Here is a 19766-nt window from a genome sequence, read left to right as displayed (position 1 = left end):
TCTGAAAGCATTCCCATTTAAACTTTGCATCCTAACCTCCATCTCTATTTCCCCAGGGAACTTAGCCTTTGACAACATTTGAAACCCAAAGCCAAAACAAACAAACTTGATTTTTCACTGAAACAACCGAACTATTCCTGTTGAATTTTTCTTGCCTTTTATTTTCTTCTATTAAGACAAAAAAAAATTACCTTTTTCTGATTCTTATTTTTTATGAACATGTAAAACCACCAATTAATGCTTGCTTCACTTGGTAGAGCATCCAGACATCTTGAAGCTCCCCACCCCCACCCCATCCCACCTGTCTCCATCCACACCCACAATCATTTTAATATCTGTTCTCCAAAGTCAGGGATATTAAAGTAAAGGAGCTGAACTCCAATTAAAATACTTCTAATAACATACCTGAATGGGCCTGGCCTTTCATTACAGTGTTGATGATACTGTACGGCTCCTTGTTTTCAAAGACCATCCATGTTCATGGCACACTACTGGCATTTTATGGATTTGCTAAGCTATGGATATTTCTATTTCATGTGCATTTATCAGAATTTTGTTGAACCAGTACATCACAGAATGCTCAGAATTTTTAATTCGTAATTCATCTTTATTAAAGTAAAACCTCTAAAATATATGTAGAAAATAATGTATTGGGTATTTTCACATCCAAGATAGTCATTGAAGGTTAAGGGGAAGGAGGAGGTCTTATTTCTAATGTTTTACAAAGGAAATCTATCTCTAGTACCAAATACCATGGTATTGGTACTAGAATACCATGGATGATATTCTTGTCATCTAAATTTGTTGAAGCTGTTAAGCTTGTACACTGTTAAAAAGTGTGTGACTTCATAAAGTCTGTCAAAGATAATCATAAAACAATGAAGCAATCATTTAACCCAAAGACCAGTCCCCTCTAAATGGAATGTATCTTTTTCATTCAACCAATATTTGGCTCTGAGACACTGGCTACTGGGAGGCAGCAGGGAAGAGGCACGATCGAGCAGTCCTGGCCCTCAAGAGGCTCCCCCTCTTCTGGGGAATCCAGACATGGAGTAAGCACTTACAAGTACAGTATGGAAGGAGCTTCTCCTCCGGGGAGCTAACTTCCCATAAGGGGTGAGATTTAAAACCGCTTTCATTGTCACCCCATGCATTACAAACAGGAGGGGAAAGCCTAGGCAAGAAATACAAGAACAACATTTGAGGAAAGGGAGTGCTAAGGGAAAATCTACAGCTTTTGAAGAAGACAGCCTGTGCACAGCACATGGAGGGCCGAGATTCTAGGGGTTTTCAAAAAGCAGCTAAATTTTATTTTTACTTAATCCTTTACTTATATACCTAAATCAGAAATTAAGCCAAAAAGCATGAAATGAGACCTCCGAGAACTCATATCCTACTCTCAAATAGCCCAAACTATTTAAGACCTAAATGGGGCAGATAAAAAATATCTCAAGAGCTTTAACAGCTCAGGGGATATATACACCAAGCCTCTTGTTTTATATTCAGAAGAGTAGAAAACTGGGCTAAACATATATCTCAGAATGTATGTAAAATAATTTGCATGGGTTAGCCTCACCAAAACAAGCTCACTGCTTTGACCACGCCCTTATAACGGCCCTTCATTATATCATCAGGGGAAATTGTGTATCAAGAGGGAGCAGTATGGGACACAGATACCTCATATGCTCCTTTAATGGTAAATTTTGCAGAGTCAAATAGGACTAAAAAGTCATAGCAATGGGACAGAGTGCTGCTCTGTTTTAAACATGCACTTTGTCCCTCGAGAACCTTTGGTTAGACTTTTTGTTCAGTAAGCCATTTCATTAAACGTGGTTCAATTCCCAGTCTAAGACATTCACTGACACATTCAATAACAACATTCTTATAAATTAAAGTCAACTATAAGTCCTCCCTCTGGTTTCTCTTCTGTGCTTTGTAAATATGTACATCTTTTTCAGGATCATAGTGAACCTTACTCACAGTAAATTGCCTCTCCAGCATCGCTAAGAAGTTGTTGTCCCGTTCATAGCGAATTCGGCAAGCTAAAAGAATCACAGAGCGGTTGCTACTGAGATGTTCCAAAGTCTGAAGAAGATCTGCGAATGTTTCTTCTAAATATATGATATCAGCTCCAAGTATCAGGTCAAATTCTCCAGGTGAGTAACTCCCCAAATTTTGTCCCCAAGTCAGCTCCTTAACAATAGCTTTGGGTTGGATATGGGGAGGTAAGTTGGCTTGAACATTTGATTTAAGAAATTCTAATGCTACTTTCCGATCCGTGATAGTCACATGAGCACCTAGAATGTGGGACAGAGAGACAGTTATGTGCACATCAATACAACTGGTCGGGACGGGGGAGGTGGTCAAGTTAAACAGCAGGGTGAGTGTCTAGTATTCCACCGAGTAGCCAGAAGACCATGCCCTTCATGGATGGCTGTAGAAGAACAGAACAATGACCAGTAGCTCCTTCTGCACTGCTTACTGGCAAACATGAACCTTTGATGTGCCTCTCTGACACACCTGTTTGCTAAGCTCTCCCGATAAAATGCAGAGTCCCCAAATGACAAGCTGAAGCTTCTGAATTCTGCAGGTAGAGCTGGCCCACCCTCCACAGGTGTCTACCACTGTACTTCATTCATTAGGTCATGATCTTCAAGTCAGTAGACCTGATGGTAAAATGGAATCCACTGAAGAAAAATCTAGGAGCAAATAATTATGAAGATGACAAGATACCCAAAACAAGGAAAGGCCACTCTCTGGAGTCTAAGCTTTAAAAGGAATCAAGGGAGGGCGCCTGGGTGGCTCAGTTGGTTAAGCGACTAACTTCGGCTCAGATCATGATCCAGGAGTCCCTGGATGCTCAGCAGGGAGTCTGCTTCTCCCTCTGACCTCCCCCCCTCTCATGCTCTCTCTCTATCTCATTCTCTTTCTCAAATAAATAAATAAAATCTTAAAAAAAAAAAAAGGAATCAAGGGAGAGATTAATTGGCTATTACAAAATCCCAGTCCACATCTGCTGTTAGGAAGCAGCATTATGTATTTTGTGTGTGTGTGTGTATAATTTTTTGAAAGTGGTAAACTTAGAAATTACTAGATTGTATCAAAGTACTACTATAGGTTAAAATGTGAGATCATGTTTTCTAAATGCTAAGTTTCTACATGCGGTGTATAAAATTAATGAGGCAATATTCCGTTAATATTTCTTGTGAGTTGCTTACCATGAACCAGTAAACTACCAGACTGAACTGGTAGTTTACCCTTAAGGTGAAAGAATCACGTAAGGTCGGCCCTGAAATACCTCATCTGCACTGCAGTAACAATATAATATGTGTAATCCTGTTTAGTTTGGGCCTTGTAAATTCTGAAATTTAACATTGTGATTCATTCTTCATAAAATGACCTCTCATTTGCACCCTTAGTTGGTAATCTTCATGGGTAATCCCCCACGGGACTCCAGACCAGCTATAGCAAGCACCATTTCAGTGGCAGCTCAGACTGATGTTTCTCATCTTGACCTGTAATGTTAGGACACTATGTAATTCTACCTGACATTTACAGCCCTGAGTGTGATACTGAAGAAAACGCTCAAGCTGTTAGATTTTACAAGAGTGTTCCTACCACTTTGACCGTTCAGTGCTAGACAGCATGCTGCCCAATGAGCAGAATTCGGAGATACTTCTCATCTCTCCTGATAATAAAAAAAATCACAGACAGCCTTTTCCTGGTTTGACTCAGAACTTTATCTCTGGCTTTCTTAACAATCTGCATTTGCAGGCAATCCTGGAGTGATCTAGTCTTTTGCATATCATCTCGGTGTTCATTTTAATACTTCTTACATGTAAACCTTTTCAATGCCTGTCTCAGGGGGTTTCTGAAGCTACTGCTAACCAGCTAGGGGTTCCGGGAGTTTTGCCAGGATCTTGATGTGAGTTGGCCACTCCCCTGTAACATCTGTCAATTGTACAAATAGCCAAGTAGCTACCATCAGCCAAGGGACAAAAGCCCCTACCCTCACAGACCTTACATTCAAGTGAGGAGCCAGGCAGTAAGAGGAGTTTTTAAAATGAGAATAGCCAGTATGTCATTTAGAGATAAGGACTAGGGGGATAATAAAGCAGGAAAGAGAGATGTGAAATGTCTGGAAGTAAGGGAGGTGGGGCTGACATTTCAGACTGAACAAAAAGGGAAGGTCTCGCTGAGAAGGGGACTCAGATGAAGGTCTGGAGGAAGTGAAGGTATAACTGAGTGCGTCGCAGGGGGAACAGTCTTCCTGGCAGGCAGAAAAGCAAGTGCCAAGGCCTACAGGGGGGCAGGCAAGGAGGCTACCGTGGTTGAAATGAGTGAATGAGGAATGAAGTAGTAGAAGATGAGGTTGAGGAAGTAACAGGCAGGAGGCAGATGACCTATGCAGGCCTCACAGGTCACGTTTCAGAAAGGCTTTGGCTTTTTCTGAGATGGGAAGCCAGTGGAGAGTGCTGAGCAGAAGTGCCAATGATTTCAGGCTTTAACAGAATTTCTAGCAGTAGGTCAAGGAGTCCTGTGAAGAGGTCACCACAATGACCCAGCTGAAGGAGGCGGGTGGTTTGCCCCTTTGGTCTAACCACCCCAGGCCAGCTCCCAAATACACCTGCCCAGGAGCAGCCTCTCCTGCCTCTCCTGAGAAGCACTCCCCCTCACCAGCCACTCAGGTTTCATCACCCAGATGTCATCCCTGCATAGGGCAGCTCTGTCTGTGGTTTCCTTTTGGGTGTTTGTTTAGGGGGGGCCATGGAAAAGGTCTTAGATTTCTTTGAATCTGTCAGTTTCCTTTGAATCTTCCCCTTGTGATTTGGGGAACATATAGATCATTTGCCCTGTAGTTTCCCACAATCTGGATTTTGCTGATTGTACCATTTGTGTAGTTTAGCATGTTCCTGGCTCCTCTGTGTCTCCTGTAAATTTGAGTTTACTTTTTTGAGCAAGACTATTTCAGAGGTGGTAGCGTGTTCTTCATCAAGATGTATGTAGGACCTGGTAGGCTCTATTTTTGTGATGTGAGCAGGCACAAATACCCAGTGCCCAGATCTTTAATTCACTAGATTCCTTTTGCATTTGTTTGTTGAGAAATTTCTATAAAGGGAAGTTTCTTTCAACTACTATTTAGTTACTCATTTTGTACAGAAACTGAATAGGATAAACTTTGCTCCTCCCTCCCCTTTTATACACCAGATTCCAAAGATCTGGTTTCTAAGCATCCTCGAAAGATGACTAATTGGGTTTATTTTGTTGCTGTTGTATTATGAACTCATGGATTAAACATATTTGATATATTTAAATCCAGTGCCATTATCAATATTGATGTTCAAACTGTCCTATCTTTTGCCAGTGGACTTTGACACAACCCCATGTCATCCTTGTTAGCTTCCTTGCTATCTGGTATAATGAGATATACTGGGTCATCTTACCTATTTCCTGCTACAGAAAATACATTTCCATTACACATTTTCAGCCGCTTAAAATTTGATTTTTTTTTCTTCTTTAGATAGGAGACAGCAGGTTTGTAGGCTGTTGGGAATGGTCAGTTGGAAAGAGGGAAGAAAAGTGATTATGCAGGAGAGGGAAGAGGGGAGAAGGGGGTTGGCCCGTGCAGGGCAGACCCTGCGTGTGAGAGCATCCCACGGAGGGCAAAGGTGGAGCCGGTGGGCCCAGACACGGGAGAGTTAGAGGCAGCGTGGGAGGCTACAGAAGTTCTCTTCTGCCCGCTGTAATCTCCTCAGTGAAATAAGAAGAAACATCACCAGCTGGGAGTGTGGACGGGGGACGGAGACACTCAGCAGAGTAAGAGAGGAAGCAGGATGGGGCTGCTCAGTGGCATCGCCTGCCCCTTGAGGTTCCTGAGCCACGATGTGAAGCGAGACCCCACAGCAGAGAGCCCCACACGGGGCTGCACGGACACGGGCCTGGAATCAGCCGAGGGCTACCCTCCCCCTGCTATCCAGCCTAGCGAGGAGAAGCAAGGACGGGCAGAGTGCCCAGGGACGTGAAGATGGTGAAGAAATGACCCCCCGGGAGGCTCGTGCTGTGTGTGGAGGGTGTGGCAACATTTAGCCCATGACAGACTCACGGGAGCTGACCCAACACGACCACATGTCCCTCGGCCACTCACTCAGTAATGGAGAAAGAACGCTTGAACCCCTACCATCACTTTAGTTGGTACTTTTGTAAGCAACACCTTACTTTATTCGAACGTGGGAGCACATACTACGTACTAGAGACACAGAGATGAGCAAAACAATCCTTGGCCTCTAGGAGCTCAGTCTCAGGAGGGAGAGAGACACAGAAGCACAACTGTGACGCAATGTGGGGAGTAAAATAGGGAGATGGGGTTGTCAGGAAATGATGTGGTCACAAAGGACACCCTCTTAGAGAGGGGCAGAGGTCAAAGAATTCGGAAGGAAGGGAAATCTGAGCTTACACTGGGAAGATGTGGCATTAACCAGGGGAAAGGGGTGAAGAAAGGGCATTCAGGGCAGAAGGGACAGGCCAGAAGCCACTGGTGTGTCCCTGGAACCGCAAACAGTGCAGCCGGTCTGAAACAGGAGCCCGAAGGGTCAGGCAAAACGGGGTTAGAGCCTCATGAGTCTTAGGCCGTGGGGAGGCACAGGGCTTTTTTTTTTTTGTTTTTAACTAGGCTCCACACCCACTGTGGGGCTTGAACTCACGACCCCGAGATCAAGAGTCGCATGCTCCACTGACTGAGCCAGCCGGGTGCCCCGAGCACTTCTGCAAGGAGGATGGGCCGCTCTGGCCTACTGGGAAGTGGGTCTGAGAAGACAAAGCAGAGGCAGAGAGGTGAGGCGGTGGGGATGCGCATAGCATTACGGAGGAGACAGATGCTGAGAGCTCCAGCCAGGCCAGGGGGCACGCAAAGGGAGAACTGGAATCAAGAAACTGTTAGAAGACAGATCAGCGGGGCTCAGGGAGGGAGGTGGGGCTGGGGGAGCGGGTCAAGCCCGCTGGCTTGAGTGATGACTGGGGTGGCCACACTAACTCAGAACAAAAGCAAAGGATGAGTTTGCAAAGGGAAGAAGAGTTCAAATGTAAACACACGTATGTTTGAGGTGCTGAGAAATAGCCAGGCAGAGACACCCAGCCTTCAGTGAAACACAAGTGGAAAGTTCAGTGGAGACTTACACACCAGGAGTACAGAAAACTAAAAGACAACTCTTTCCTGAGCGCTATATTTTAAGACTGTTCCCAGACTTGGTTGGCATCAGATCACCTCAGAAGCTTTTAAAATCCAGATTCCCTAACCCCACCCCAACTTACAGAGCCCTATCTTAAAAATGAGACAGTTTTTTCTAAGAATAGTTTCCACACAGTACAAAGAGATTTTCAAACGAAGAACCAGGGTTTAAGAGTCAGAACTGGATTCCAGTTCTAACTCCACAGTCCATGAGCTTTGTGACCTTGGGCAGGTTTCCTAACCTCTATCAAGCCTTCATTTCACCACAGAGAGCGCCAAGGGGACCCACCCACCACACAGGGGCACAGTGAGAAGGGCCTGGGAACTGCCCAGTAATTAACAGGTGTTGTTTTTTCTTTTAACAGGAAAATCTCATCACCCATTATTAAAGTTCTGCAGAGAACTCACCAGGGGTTTTTTTTTTTGGCTTTTTAATATAATCTGTCTTTTCCTTCCTTCCCCCTCAGAATTAGAATGGAAGCTTCCTCAGAAGGCAGGAATAAATGACTCAGGTTATGAAAAATGGAAATACTTTAAGAAGGAGAATGATCAGCATCTAACATTTCAAAATCACTCCCTATTCTAGTTCTCACTGCCTCCTTTCTAAAAGACTAACGTTTTCTTTACCCTCAGGTTTCAACCTCCAAACTAACGCCTAATATTTTGCAGCCACAACAAATAATGGGTTTGCAAATCACACTGCACGGAGAGGCGCGCACAGCGTTGAATGAGACAAACAGGTGTGTGTGTATGTACGTCCATATACATGCGTGTGCACACACATACACCTCTATAACGATGAATTACAACTATGGTTAAAAACACAGATGGAGGGGGCGCCTAGGTGGCTCAGTTGGTTAAGTGACTGCCTTCGGCTCAGGTCATGATCCTGGAGTCCCAGGATCGAGTCCCGCATCGGGCTCCCTGCTCAGAGGGGAGTCTGCTTCTCCCTCTGACCCTCCTCCCTCTCCTGCTCTCTGTCTCTCATTCTCTCTCTCTCAAATAAAAAAAAAAAAAAGAAAGAAAAAAAAATACAGATGGAGATAGGGCGCCTGGGTGGCTCAGTTGGTTAAGCATCTGCCTTGGGGTCAGGTCATGATCCCGGGGTCCTGGGATCGAGCCCCGCGGCGGGCTCCCTGCTCAGCGTGGAGTCTACTTCTCCCTCTCCTCCCTGCTCGTGCTCGCTCTCTCAAATAAATAAATAAAATCTTAAAAAAAAATACAGGTGGAGGAAAAAGAATGGAAGGAAATACACCAAAATGGCAACAGTACATATGTTGCAGAGTCATGAATAATTAGGACGTTTGATGGGTTTGTCGTCCCCCTTCTTCATTCTGCTTCTAGGGCTATTTTTGAAATAGAGTGACATCACTTTTGTAAAAGAAACATTACTTTTCATGATCTTCTAGTTTGTCCAACTCTTACTCCAGAACTATTTGAGTAACTACTGTGTGGCAAGTGGTGTCTGGGGCCAAGGACACACGGAGGGAGGGGCAGTCCCGTGTCTCAGGAGCCTCAGCGGGCCAGGACAGACAGACATAAGGAACAACCACCTGTTACAAAATGTGACACAGGTGGTGCGCAGACCAAGCGCTGTGGGGAGAAGAAATCAGGCAGTAGTGAATTGTGTGTGGCAGGAAAGGATTCAAAGAGGTGACAGGGAAGCCGGGCCAGGAAGCACGCATCCCCCGTCCCGAGCACAAGGTCTGTGGTTCCATTCCAGCCGCTCCCCAGCCGTCCATCTTGTGAGGCAACAACTAACCAGTCCCTCTCTCTGCGCTCCTCTTTGAAGAAGCTCATCCCAGTTTTCCCCACCCCCCACACCCAGATTTCTAGATCACAAACAGAAATACTCAGAGGGGCAATCAACATTTATTTGAGCATTTGCTTTGTGCCAGTCAATGAGCTAACCGCTTCCTATGCCTAATCTCATTGGATCCTCACATGGCATGAACTAGTATCTCCATTTTATAGGGAAACTGAAGTGGAGAGATTGAGCAACTTGCCCAAGATCACAGAGCTAGTAAGAGTTAAAAGAGGTGTCAAAACCAAGTATAACTCTAAACCTATGCACTTTGCCAACTAGTCTCTACACCAGCTGATACGGCTGTGCAGTTCTCCTGGGGAAACAGAAGAAACCTCATTTCCCTTCCAGGTAATTCCTCTCACATCAGTAAAGTTAGTGTCAAGGAAAGATAATAAAGAGCCACAGTGTCTGACAAGCCTGGTTTGACTCTCAAGTCTCCACTGACCAGGACTTCACAAAGGGGCTTAATCTCACAGAACCCCAGTTTCATTGGCAAAAGGAAAGTTAAAAATAATATCTAACACCCATGGGGATGTTCTAAGGCTAACAAAAGGCAGCGTATGAGCAAGAGCCTCATCAGTGCCTGTATGGGCTGTAGGGTGAGAAAGCTGGAAACCTAGATCCCCACCATGCGGCCCCTGTTCCCCATCACATTTGGGAAGGCAAGATCTAAACAGAGAAAGGAATACTGAAAAAAAGAAAAGTTACCAGAAAGAGGACACAATAAAGGAGGGGCTTTCGTGGGTCCTCGAGTACCTGTACACTATGTAATGGAATCCCAGCTCCTGAAGTGTGGTCTGAGTACCAACTGTCGGCATCGTCATCCCCTGGGAGCTTGTTAGAATTGGAGGCTCTCAGGCCTGACCCCAGACCTACAGAAGCTGAAACTGCATTTTAACAATACTGAAGTGATAAATGTTATATATTGTGTCTTAGAAGGTGGCCTATCCTATCATTGGGTAGTTTGAACTGCATGAGCCAGAAGCTGTAGAAAGGAGTCAACAAAGAATAATAAAATAAAAACAAAAGCTTAAGGGCACCTGGGTGGCATAGTCAGTTGAGCATCTACCTTCGGCTCAGGTCCTGATCTCAGGGTCCTGGGATCAGCCCTGCATCCAGCTCCCTGCTCAGTGGGGAGTCTGCTTCTCCCTTTTCCCTGCCCCTCCCCACTGCTCGTGCTCTCTCTAATAAATAAATAAAATCTTTAAGGAAAAAAAAAAGCTTAAAAATGCTCTAGGCCTAAGTTAATGTGTGCATACCAAATTAAAAAAATGAAAAACCTTGATATCAATTCAGGACTGCATACTGTGAATACAATTTTTTTTTAAAGATTTTATTTATTTGACAGACAGAGACAGCGAGAGAAGGAACACAAGCAGGGGGAGTGGGAGAGGGAGAAGCAGGGCCCCATCCCAGGACCCTGGGATCATGACCTGAGCCAAAGGCAGATGCTTAACCGACTGAGCCACCCAGGTGCCCCTGTGAATACAATTTTTAAATATAAGATGTCAGTACAAACTACAGCAGGGCCGACCCTTCTTAGAAGAGAAAAACCAGCCAAGTTTCCTCAACAAGGGAACTATAGGAATGAGACCACCTGCTCTCCCTGCGTAACAGGGTTAAATCCAATAGAGATTGGAAGGCCCCTAAACTTTAAAAATCTATGTGGGTGAATATGAGAATTCTCTTTGAACTAAAAGTTGCCTTCAGATCATATTATTGGCATAATACTGAAGGGGGCAGGAACCTAATTCAGACAACCTAATTGTCTCCTCAACTGCAATTCTAATTGCCCAAATAAACGTGTTTGCTTAAAAAACAAAACAAAATTAAAAAAATAAATAAACTGAGGAGGGCAAAGCAGTCTCTCGTGAGAAGTATAAATAACAGGATGAGAGCAAGAGCAAGAGAGAAGCAAGCAAGCAGGTTTGCTGGAGTTAAGGGCACCAGCAGCCGACTCATAAGCACGGGGCACAGAAAAATCCAGTAAGGGGGAAACCAATACGGTCTGTGTCAAGGAAACAGCAATCACACCTCGCAGTGAGTTGACTCACAAAGGAGTGAGCCAGCGTACAGCACTTACCCAGCAGGGCAGCCACTATGCCCACCAGCCCGGTGCCGGCACCCAGCTCCACCGCAGAGCAGCCCTGGAGCTCCACAGCTCCCATCTCCAGATACGTGGAAAGGACGACAGCCTGAATCAGAACACAGCGGGGTGATCCAAGTCAACAAGTGCTTTAGGAACCCAAGGGTTTCGGGCAGACTTCGCACGAGCAGGAAGACATGACATACCCCTCTCCTCCCTGCAAGGTTCCAGTCCCAGTTTGGCAACAGGCAGAAACTCAGCTGCTGCTGGGAGGGGACCCCCCAGAGCGGGCACAGACGCTGCAGCCTCAGGCCCCACAAGCTCCCTCCCGGGGACAGTAAGGGTCAAGGACACTGCCCACACAACACAGGATCCTGCTCAATCTGGCAAGTTTCACTTCTTACTCTTTGTTATATGACTTATATCTCAATATAAAACTGTTATTAAAATAAGTAAATAAAGGGGCGCCTGGGTGGCTCAGTTGGTTAAGTGACTGCCTTCGGCTCAGGTCGTGATCCTGGAGTCCCGGGATGGAGTCCTGCATCGGACTCCCTGCTCAGCAGGGAGTCTGCTTCTCCCTCTGACCCTCCCCCTCTTGTACTCTATCTCATTCTCTCAAATAAATAAAATCTTTAAAAAAATTAAATTAAATTAAAAAATAAGTAAATAAAGACCAGTCTTATAATCCACTGTGGTTGTCTGCAGAGGCCCAGTGGGGTACTCACCGCGTCCCAAACCACCGCGGCAACTCCCAGCTGTCTCCAGTCCTGCCGGATCTGGATCGTGTGGTTCGCAAAGGAGAAGGTGGCAAGAGGCTTGTGGAATTTCTGCAACCCCACTCCCGCTGTCTCCTCATAGGGCACCAGGGCCATTTCGCCTGCACTCAGCTCTCGGCTCCCTCAAAGCTGTTGGGCAAGAGAAGCCTGCCTGACGCTCTGGCCAGAAAAAAATGCACTCTCTTAAGTAGCCCCAGATGCTTTTTTTTTAATATTTTATTTGACAGAGAGAGACACAGCGAGAGAGGGAACACAAGCAGGGGGAGTGGGAGAGGGAGAGGGAGAGGTAGGCTTCCCGCAGAGCAGGGAGCCCGATGCGGGGCTCGATCCCAGGACGCTGGGATCATGACCTGAGCCGAAGGCAGACACCTAACGACTGAGCCACCCAGGCGCCCGCCCCCCGCCCCCCCCCCGTCAAATGCTTTTTAAAGCCATTTCTCACAAGTTCAAAAGAAGACAACAGAGGTGGGGCGGGGGGGGGCCTTTGTCTAATTCCTTTTTGCACGGCTCTTCCTCTTCTGGGAAGGGAAATTTAGTTCCGAATACATGCCAAACGAGGTCTTTGGGAAAAGAACCCACAACCGTACGACTCCCGCAGGATGCCCTAGGCACTCTGCTGCGACCGCTGGGTGAACTGGAGCCGCGGGAAGAGTGAGCGTAGCGGGGCCGCTAGCCCAGGGCCGCAGTCAAAGTCGTGCTTTCGACACTGTCCGGGCCCGTTTGGACTGCAGCTGCCACCCGCTGCGGTCGGCAGGATAGTGTTCGCTGTTTCGTTTTGGTCTTCCCTCCACCCCCTCCAAATTCAGCGCGTTCAACGCTGACAGCCGTGGACCCGAAACTGCACTTGGACTGAGCGTTAACCGTTTGATTCTCCGGCTTTTTGACATGGTCGCAGTTCCATCTCGCCCAGTCTGGAAGCGAAAGGCACTCGTGAACCCCGAGTCGCCCCCGGGGAGAGCGAGAGCCCGGGTCCCGGGGCGGGCTCGGGCGTCCGGCGGCTCGGAGGCCTGCCCTGCGTCCCCCAAACCCGACCCCGGCCTCCTCGAAAGGGCCGACAGGTACGCACTCGCTTCCGGCGGGCCCCAGAGCTCCGGGAACCCGCGGAGGTAGAAGAAGTGGGCGGTCGGGGACGGGTCCCCCAGCCGCGCGGGGCGCGCCCCACCCCGGGAGTGCCGCCCGCTTCCCCGAGCCGCGGCCGCCCCCGAAGCGGGGCTGGCGACGCGGCCGGGCCCGAGGTGGGCCTCGCCTCTACTTACTGCTCGGGAGCCAGCCCCGCGTGGCGCGCCTCGCTTTCCCCGCCCCGAGCGCGGCCGCCGCAACCACCCGCCTTAAAGGGCCGGCAGCCGGGAGCTGGCCGGGCGCCGGCAGCGCGGGCGGGCGGCGGAGGTGGGCGGTGCGCGCGCCCGGAGACACGCGTTTCCGGTCCCTCCTACCGCGGACAGGTGTTCCCAGTGCGCTGCGGGGCGCGGGGTCGCAGGGGTGCCGGGCGCGCGCCGGAGGAGGACGCTGGGGGAGAGGGGATCGGGCCTCCCTCCGCAGGTCCCCAAGGTATTCGGGCCGCCAAAGCAGTTTCCGGGACTCCGAGGGCAGCGTGGGCGAGGAGCGCGAGGCGAGCGAGGTGCGGAGCCGCGGGCAGGCGCGCGGAGAGGGCGCGGGGGGGGGGTGCTCTGGCGGCGGGTGAGGGGGAGCCCACCAGCCTGGCGCTGGCGAGGTTCTTGTGCTGGTTCCACTTCTCTCTCTCTGAGCTGGTTCTCGTCCCCGCGCGCGCGCACTGTGTGTGTCTGTGTGGGGGTTTTTTTGGTTTTTTGTTGTTTTTTTTTTCTAATTTCTGTGCTTGCCTGTTTTTAGTGTTAAAGGTCATTAATTAGCAGGTGTAGAGAAAGTTTGCTCCGAAGTAGACGTGGTCACCCATTCGTCCTCGCGTCACCAAAGGGAGGTCCGAAGTGGTGTAATCGCCACTTGGTGGCAATAGAGTAGGAAAAGTGACAAAGCCCTTGTCAACTAGAGCGCGAACTCGGAGTCCGCACGCGGCGCCCGGGACTCGGTTGTGAAAAGCATCCCGGGGCAGCGGCGAGGCCAGGGGCGCGCGATTTAGGCCCACACCCAGGCCCTAGTGTCGCTCCTCCCAGGGCCCGTGGTTGGCGCACCTGCCCTTGGGACCTTGTGCTTGACGCGAAAGCCACTGACCCAAGGTGCGGGCCCTTGGAAAGCGCGGCTGGCGTGAGCACCCCACCGTGCGACCGCGCGGGGAGCGGCGGCGTCCTCTCCGGGAAAGTTCCCTTTTCTTCCCGGACGCTGACCCCCAGTTCCTCCCCCACCTGCCGCCGCTCGGTCCCGGTGATTCTCAGCCCCGGCTGCGCGTTTGAATGAACGCGAGAGCTTTTCAACTCCCCCTCCCTGGACTCTGCCACGGGAAAGTCTTCGCTGGTGTGAGGCGACCCGAGCATTGGTATTTTTCAGCGCTTCCTGGTAATTCCTGCTGTAAGAGCCCCAGGCCGAGCCTAAACCACCCCCTTCTCGCCTCTCCCCTCCTGCAGGGGGCGTGCTGGCCTCGCTCCACATTTCTTTAACTTTCCAAAGGCTGGAGCTGCAAAACCGACTTGAAGTGTACTTGAAAGATGAGCTGTGAGGGGCGCCTGGGTGGCTCAGATGGTTGGGCGGCTGCCTTCGGCTCAGGTCATGATCTCGGGGTCCTGGGATCGAGTCCCGCATCGGGCTCCCTGCTCCTTGGGAGCCTGCTTCTCGCTCTGCCTCTCTCTCTCTCTCATGAATGAATAAATAAAATCTTTAAAAAAAAAAAAAAAAAGATCAGCAGTGAAGGTCTTTTACTAACTTTTCTTCTTTGCTCAGTTTTTTTTATTTTTAAAAATTTACGTAATAGGGGACGCCTGGGTGGCTCAGTCGGTTAAGCGTCTGCCTTCGGCTCAGGTCATGATCCCAGGGTCCTGGGATCGAGTCCCGCATCGGGCTCCCTGCTTCGCGGGGAGCCTGCTTCTCCCTTTGCCTCTGTCTCTCTCTCTGTCTCTCATGAATAAATAAATAAAATCTTTTAAAAAAATTTAAAAAAGAAAAAAAATTTACGTAATAGAATTTATTTTTTAGAGCAGTTTTAGGTTCACAGCAAAATTGGGAAGAAGGTACAAAGATTTCGCAAATTTTCACTCCCTGCTCCAACACTCCCCCCATTATCAACACCCCCACCAGAGTGGTACATTTGTTACAACTGATGAACCTACATTGACACAGCATTATTACCCAAAGACCGTAGTTTATCTTAGGGTTCATTCTTGGTACTGAGCATTTTATGAGTTTGGACAAATCTGTAATGGCATATATCCACCATAATAGCATCATACAGAGAAGTGTCACCTCCCTAAAATTCCCCTGTGCTCTACCTATTAATCTTCCTCCCTCTGCCATAACCCTGGCAACCACTAATCTTTTTACTCAACTCCTTTGGGTCAGTACAGAAGACTGTGATTACTGAATCTTATGGTAAAAGTATATTGAGTTTTGTAAGAAACCACCAGACTCTTCCAAAGTAGCTGTACCAACCAGCAATGAATGAGAGTTTCTGTTGCTGCACATCCTTGTCAGTACTCGGTGTTGTGTTTTGAATTTTAGCCATTCTGGTAGGCGTGTACTAGTTGTTTTAATTTGAAGTTCCCTAATGACATATGATGTGGAACATCTTTTCATATGCTTATTTGCCATCTGTATATCTTCTTTAATGAAGTGTCTGCTAAGTCTTTGGTCCATTTTTTAAAATTTTTATTTAAATTCAATTAACATATAATGTATTATTAGTTTCAGAGGTAGAGGTCAGTGATTTATCAGTCTTATATAACACCCAGTGCTCATTATGTCACGTGCCTTCCTTAATGTCCATCACCCAGTTACCCCATCCCCCCCACCCAACCCACCCTAGCAACCCTCAGTTTGTTTCCTATGATTAAGAGTCTCTAATGGTTTCTCTCCCTCTCTGATTTCGTCTTGTTTTATTTGTTCCTCTCTTCCGCTATGATCCTCTGTTTTGTTTCTTAAATTGTACATGAGTGAGGTCATATGATAATTGTCTTTCTCTGATTGACTTATTTCACTTAGCATAATATCCTCTAGTTCCATCCACGTCATTGCAAATGGCAGGATTTCTTTTTTCTTTTTGATGGCTGAATAGTATTCCAGTGTGTGTGTGTGTGTGTGTGTGTGTGTATACACACACCACATTTCTTAATCCATTCATCTGTCCATAGACATCTAGGCTCTTTCAATAGTTTGGCTATTGTGGACATTGCTGCTATAAACGCTGGGGTGCATGTGCCCCTTCGGATCACTACATTTGTATCTTTGGGGTAAATACCCGGTAGTGCAATTGCTGGGTCATAGGGTAGCTCTATTTTCAACATTTTGAGGAAGCTCCATACTGTTTTCCAGAGTGGCTGCACCAGCTTGCATTCCCACCAAGTGTAGGAGGGTTCCCCTTTCTCCACATCCTCACCAACATCTTGTTATTTCCTGACTTGTTAATTTTAGCCATTCTGACTGGTGTGATGTGGTATCTCATTGTGGTTTTGATTTGTATTTCCCTGATGCCGAGTGATGTTGAGCACTTTTTCATGCGTCCGTTGGCCATTTGGATGGCTTCTTTGTAGAAATGTCTGTTCGTGTTTTTTGCCCATTTCTTGATTGGATTATTTGTTCTTTGGGTGTTGAGTTTGATAAGTTCTTTATAGATTTTGGATTCTAGCCCTTTATCTGATTAAGACATTTGCAAATATATTCTCCCATTTTGTCAGTGTCTTTTGGTTTTGTTGACTGTTTCCTTTGCTGTGAGTAAAAGCTTTTTATTTTGATGAAGTCCCGATAGTTCATTTTTGCTTTTGTTTCCTTTGCATTTGAAGACATGTCTAGTAAGAAGTTGCTGCGGCCGAGGTCACAGAGGTTGCTGCCTGTGTTCTCCATTAGGATTTTGATGGATTCCTATCTCACTGTTAGGTCCTTCATCGATTTTGAGTCTATTTTTATGTATAGTAGGAAAATGGCCCAGTTTCATTCTTCTGTATGTGGCTGTTCAATTTTCCCAATACCATTTGTTGAAGAGACAGTCTTTTTTCCATTGGATATTCTTTCCTGCTTTGTCGAAGATTAGTTGACCATAGAGTTGAGGATCCATTTCTGGGCTCTCTATTCTGTTCCATTGATCTATGTGTCTGTTTTTTTGTCCTAGTACCATACTGTCTTGATGATTACAGCTCTGTAGTAGAGCTTGAAGTCCAGCATTGTGATGCCACCAGCTTTGGTTTTCTTTTTCAACGTTCCTCTGGCTATTCGGGGTCTTTTCTGGTTCCATACAAATTTTAGGATTGTTTGTTCCGGCTCTGTGAAAAAAGTTGATGGTATTTTGATAGGGATTGCATTGAATGTATAGATTGCTCTAGGTAGCATAGACATTTTCACAATATTTGTTCTTCCAATCCATGAGCATGGAACGTTTTTCCATGTCTTTGTGTCTTCCTCAGTTTCTTTCCTGAGTGTTCCCTAGTTTTCTGAGTACAGATCCTTTGCCTCTTCGGTTAGGTTTAGTCCTAGGTATCTTATGACTTTTGGTGGCCCTTTTTTTTTTTTTTGTCCTGTTTTGTTTTCCAGCTGTATTGAGATATAATTGACATGTTTAAGATATAATGTAATGATTTGATTCATGTATGTATTGCAAAATTGTTATTACAATAAAGTTAGTTAACACATCTATTATCTCACATAATTATAATTTTGTGTGTGTATGCATGTGTGTAGTGAGAATATTTAAGATCTACTCTCTTAACAACTATCAAGTATATGGTACAATATTGTTAACTATAATCACCATGCTGAATATTAGATTCCTAGAACTTATCCATCTTATAACTGTAAATTTGTACCCTCTGAACAACATCTCCTCATTCCCCCCACCCCCAGCTCCTGACAACCACCATTCTACTCTGTTTCTATGAATTTAGCTTTTTTAAAAAATAGATTCCACATAGGGGTGCCTGAGTGGCTCAGTAGGTTAAGCGTCCAACTCTTGGTTTCAGGTCAGGTCATGATCTCAGGGTGGTGAGATCAAGCCCAGCACTGGGGTCTGTGCTGGATGTGGAGCCTGCTTAAGATTCTCTCTCTCTCCCTCTCCCCCTCCCCTCACCCCCCATCTGCTTGTTCACTTGCTCTCTCTCTAAAAAAATAGATAGAGGGCGCCTGGGTGGCTCAGTTGGTTAAGCGACTGTCTTCGGCTTAGGTCATGATCCTGGAGTCCTGAGATCAAGTCCCGCATCGGGCTCCCTGCTCGGCGGGGAGTCTGCTTCTCCCTCTGACCCTCCCCCCTCTCATGTGCTCTCTCTCATTCTCTCTCAAATAAATAAATAAAATCTTTAAAAATAAATAAATAAATAAATAAATAGATAGATTCCACATATAAATAAGATCATACAATATTTGTCTAGCTTCTTTCACTTAGTATAGGGTCCTCAGGGTCCAACCATGTTGTTGCCAATAGCAAGATTGCCTTCTTTTTTATGGCTGAATAATATTCCAATATATATTTGTATACATATGATATATATGATATATATTATATGAGGTATATCACCCCACACACCACATTTTCTTTATCCATTCATCTGTCAATGGAACTAGGTTGTTTCCATGTCTTGGACTTTGTAAATAATGCTACAATCAATGAACATGAGGATATAGGTATCTTTTCTAGATAACGATTTCATTTCCTTCAGATATAAACCCAAAAGTGGGATTATTGGATCCTACAGTAGCTCTATGTTTAATTTTTTTGAGGAACCTCCATACTCTTCATACTGTTTTCCATAGTGGCTGTACCAAACTTTATTCCCACCAAGAGTGCTCTAGCATCCCCTTTTCTCCACATCTTGTCTTTTTGATAGTTGCCACTCTCACAGATGTGAGGTGATATCTCATTATGGTTTTGATTTGCATTTCCCTTATGAGTAGTGATGCTGAGCATCTTTTCATGTACCTGTTGCTTGCCCCATTTTTAATCTGATTATTTTCTTATTGTTGAGGTTTTTTTTTTTTAAGATTCATTCATTTATTTTAGAGAGAGAGCAACAGTGCTAGTGGGGCGGGGAGCTGGTGGGGGGGGCGGTTAGGCAGAGGGAGAGGGAAAGAGAGAATCCTCAAACTGACTCCCTGCTGAGCACAGAGCCAGACGTGGGGCTCCATCCCAGGACCCTGGGCTCATGACCTGAGCCGAAGGCAGACGCTTAACTGACTGAGCCACCCAGGTGCCCCAGAAATTTTTTATTGTAATGAAGTCCACCTTATCAACTCTTTCTTTCATGGAGATTGCCTTTGGTGTCACATCTCAAAAGTTATTGCCAAACCCAAGGTCGTCTGCATTTTCTATGTTATCTTGTAGGAGTTTTATGGCTTTGCATTTTAATTTAGGTCTGTGTCATTTCCAGTTAATTTTTGTGAAGGGTGTAAGGTCTGTCTAGATTCATGTTTTTGTATGTGGATGTCCGGTTGCTCCAGCACCATTTTTTTTTAAAGACTGTCTTTTTCCCACTGTATTGCTTTTGCTGCTTTGTCCAAGCCCAGCTGACTATATTTACGTGGGTGTATTTGTGAGCGCTCTGCTCCATTGATCTGTTCGTCTGTTCTCTTAACAGCACCACACTGTCTTGATTACTGCAGCTTCTAGTAAGTCTGAAGTCAGTTAGGGGCAGTCCTCCAACTGCATTCTTCTCCTTCAGTATCATTTTTCCTTATCTGGCCTTCTCTCCTTTTCCTTTTCTCTCTCCCAGGGTCTCCTTTCTCCCTTACCTCCTCTACATCTCTGTGTGGCTACTACCTCTCAGCTCT

At 46.5% G+C, this 19766-nt stretch overlaps 2 protein-coding genes across 6 annotated transcripts in view; one reads left to right on the top strand and one right to left on the bottom strand.

The window, feature by feature from the left end:
- Positions 1-943: 943 nt before the first annotated feature.
- Positions 944-13608, bottom strand: METTL21A (methyltransferase like 21A). Of its 5 annotated transcripts, none has more exons than XM_035007278.1 (4): positions 13592-13608; positions 11844-12023; positions 11116-11227; positions 944-2297 (listed from the first exon to the last, which is right to left on the bottom strand). In XM_035007278.1, the coding sequence occupies exons 2-4, from the start codon at positions 11988-11990 to the stop codon at positions 1900-1902; spliced, it is 657 nt and encodes a 218-aa protein (XP_034863169.1). In that variant the 5' UTR covers positions 11991-12023; positions 13592-13608; the 3' UTR covers positions 944-1899. The 5 variants fall into 5 exon arrangements, with proteins under 5 accessions (XP_034863169.1, XP_034863167.1, XP_034863166.1 ...); XM_035007276.1 differs by lacking the exon at positions 13592-13608 and adding an exon at positions 13151-13234; XM_035007275.1 differs by lacking the exon at positions 13592-13608 and adding an exon at positions 12961-13133.
- LOC118012648 (translation initiation factor IF-2-like) overlaps positions 12441-19766 on the top strand; it is a 22227-nt gene continuing 14901 nt past the window's right edge. The window contains exons 1-2 of the mRNA XM_035008340.1: positions 12441-12477; positions 12944-13512. Coding sequence (XP_034864231.1) covers positions 12441-12477; positions 12944-13512 — 606 coding nt within the window. The remainder of the gene's footprint in view (positions 12478-12943; positions 13513-19766) is intronic.

The sequence above is a fragment of the Mirounga leonina genome, unplaced genomic scaffold (genome assembly GCF_011800145.1).
Source record: "Mirounga leonina isolate KUSES-001 unplaced genomic scaffold, KU_Mleo_1.0 Mir_151, whole genome shotgun sequence".
NCBI classification, from domain to species: Eukaryota; Metazoa; Chordata; class Mammalia; order Carnivora; family Phocidae; genus Mirounga; species Mirounga leonina.
Note: the sequence above shows the minus strand (reverse complement) of the source record. Positions and strands in the feature narration are given on the sequence as shown.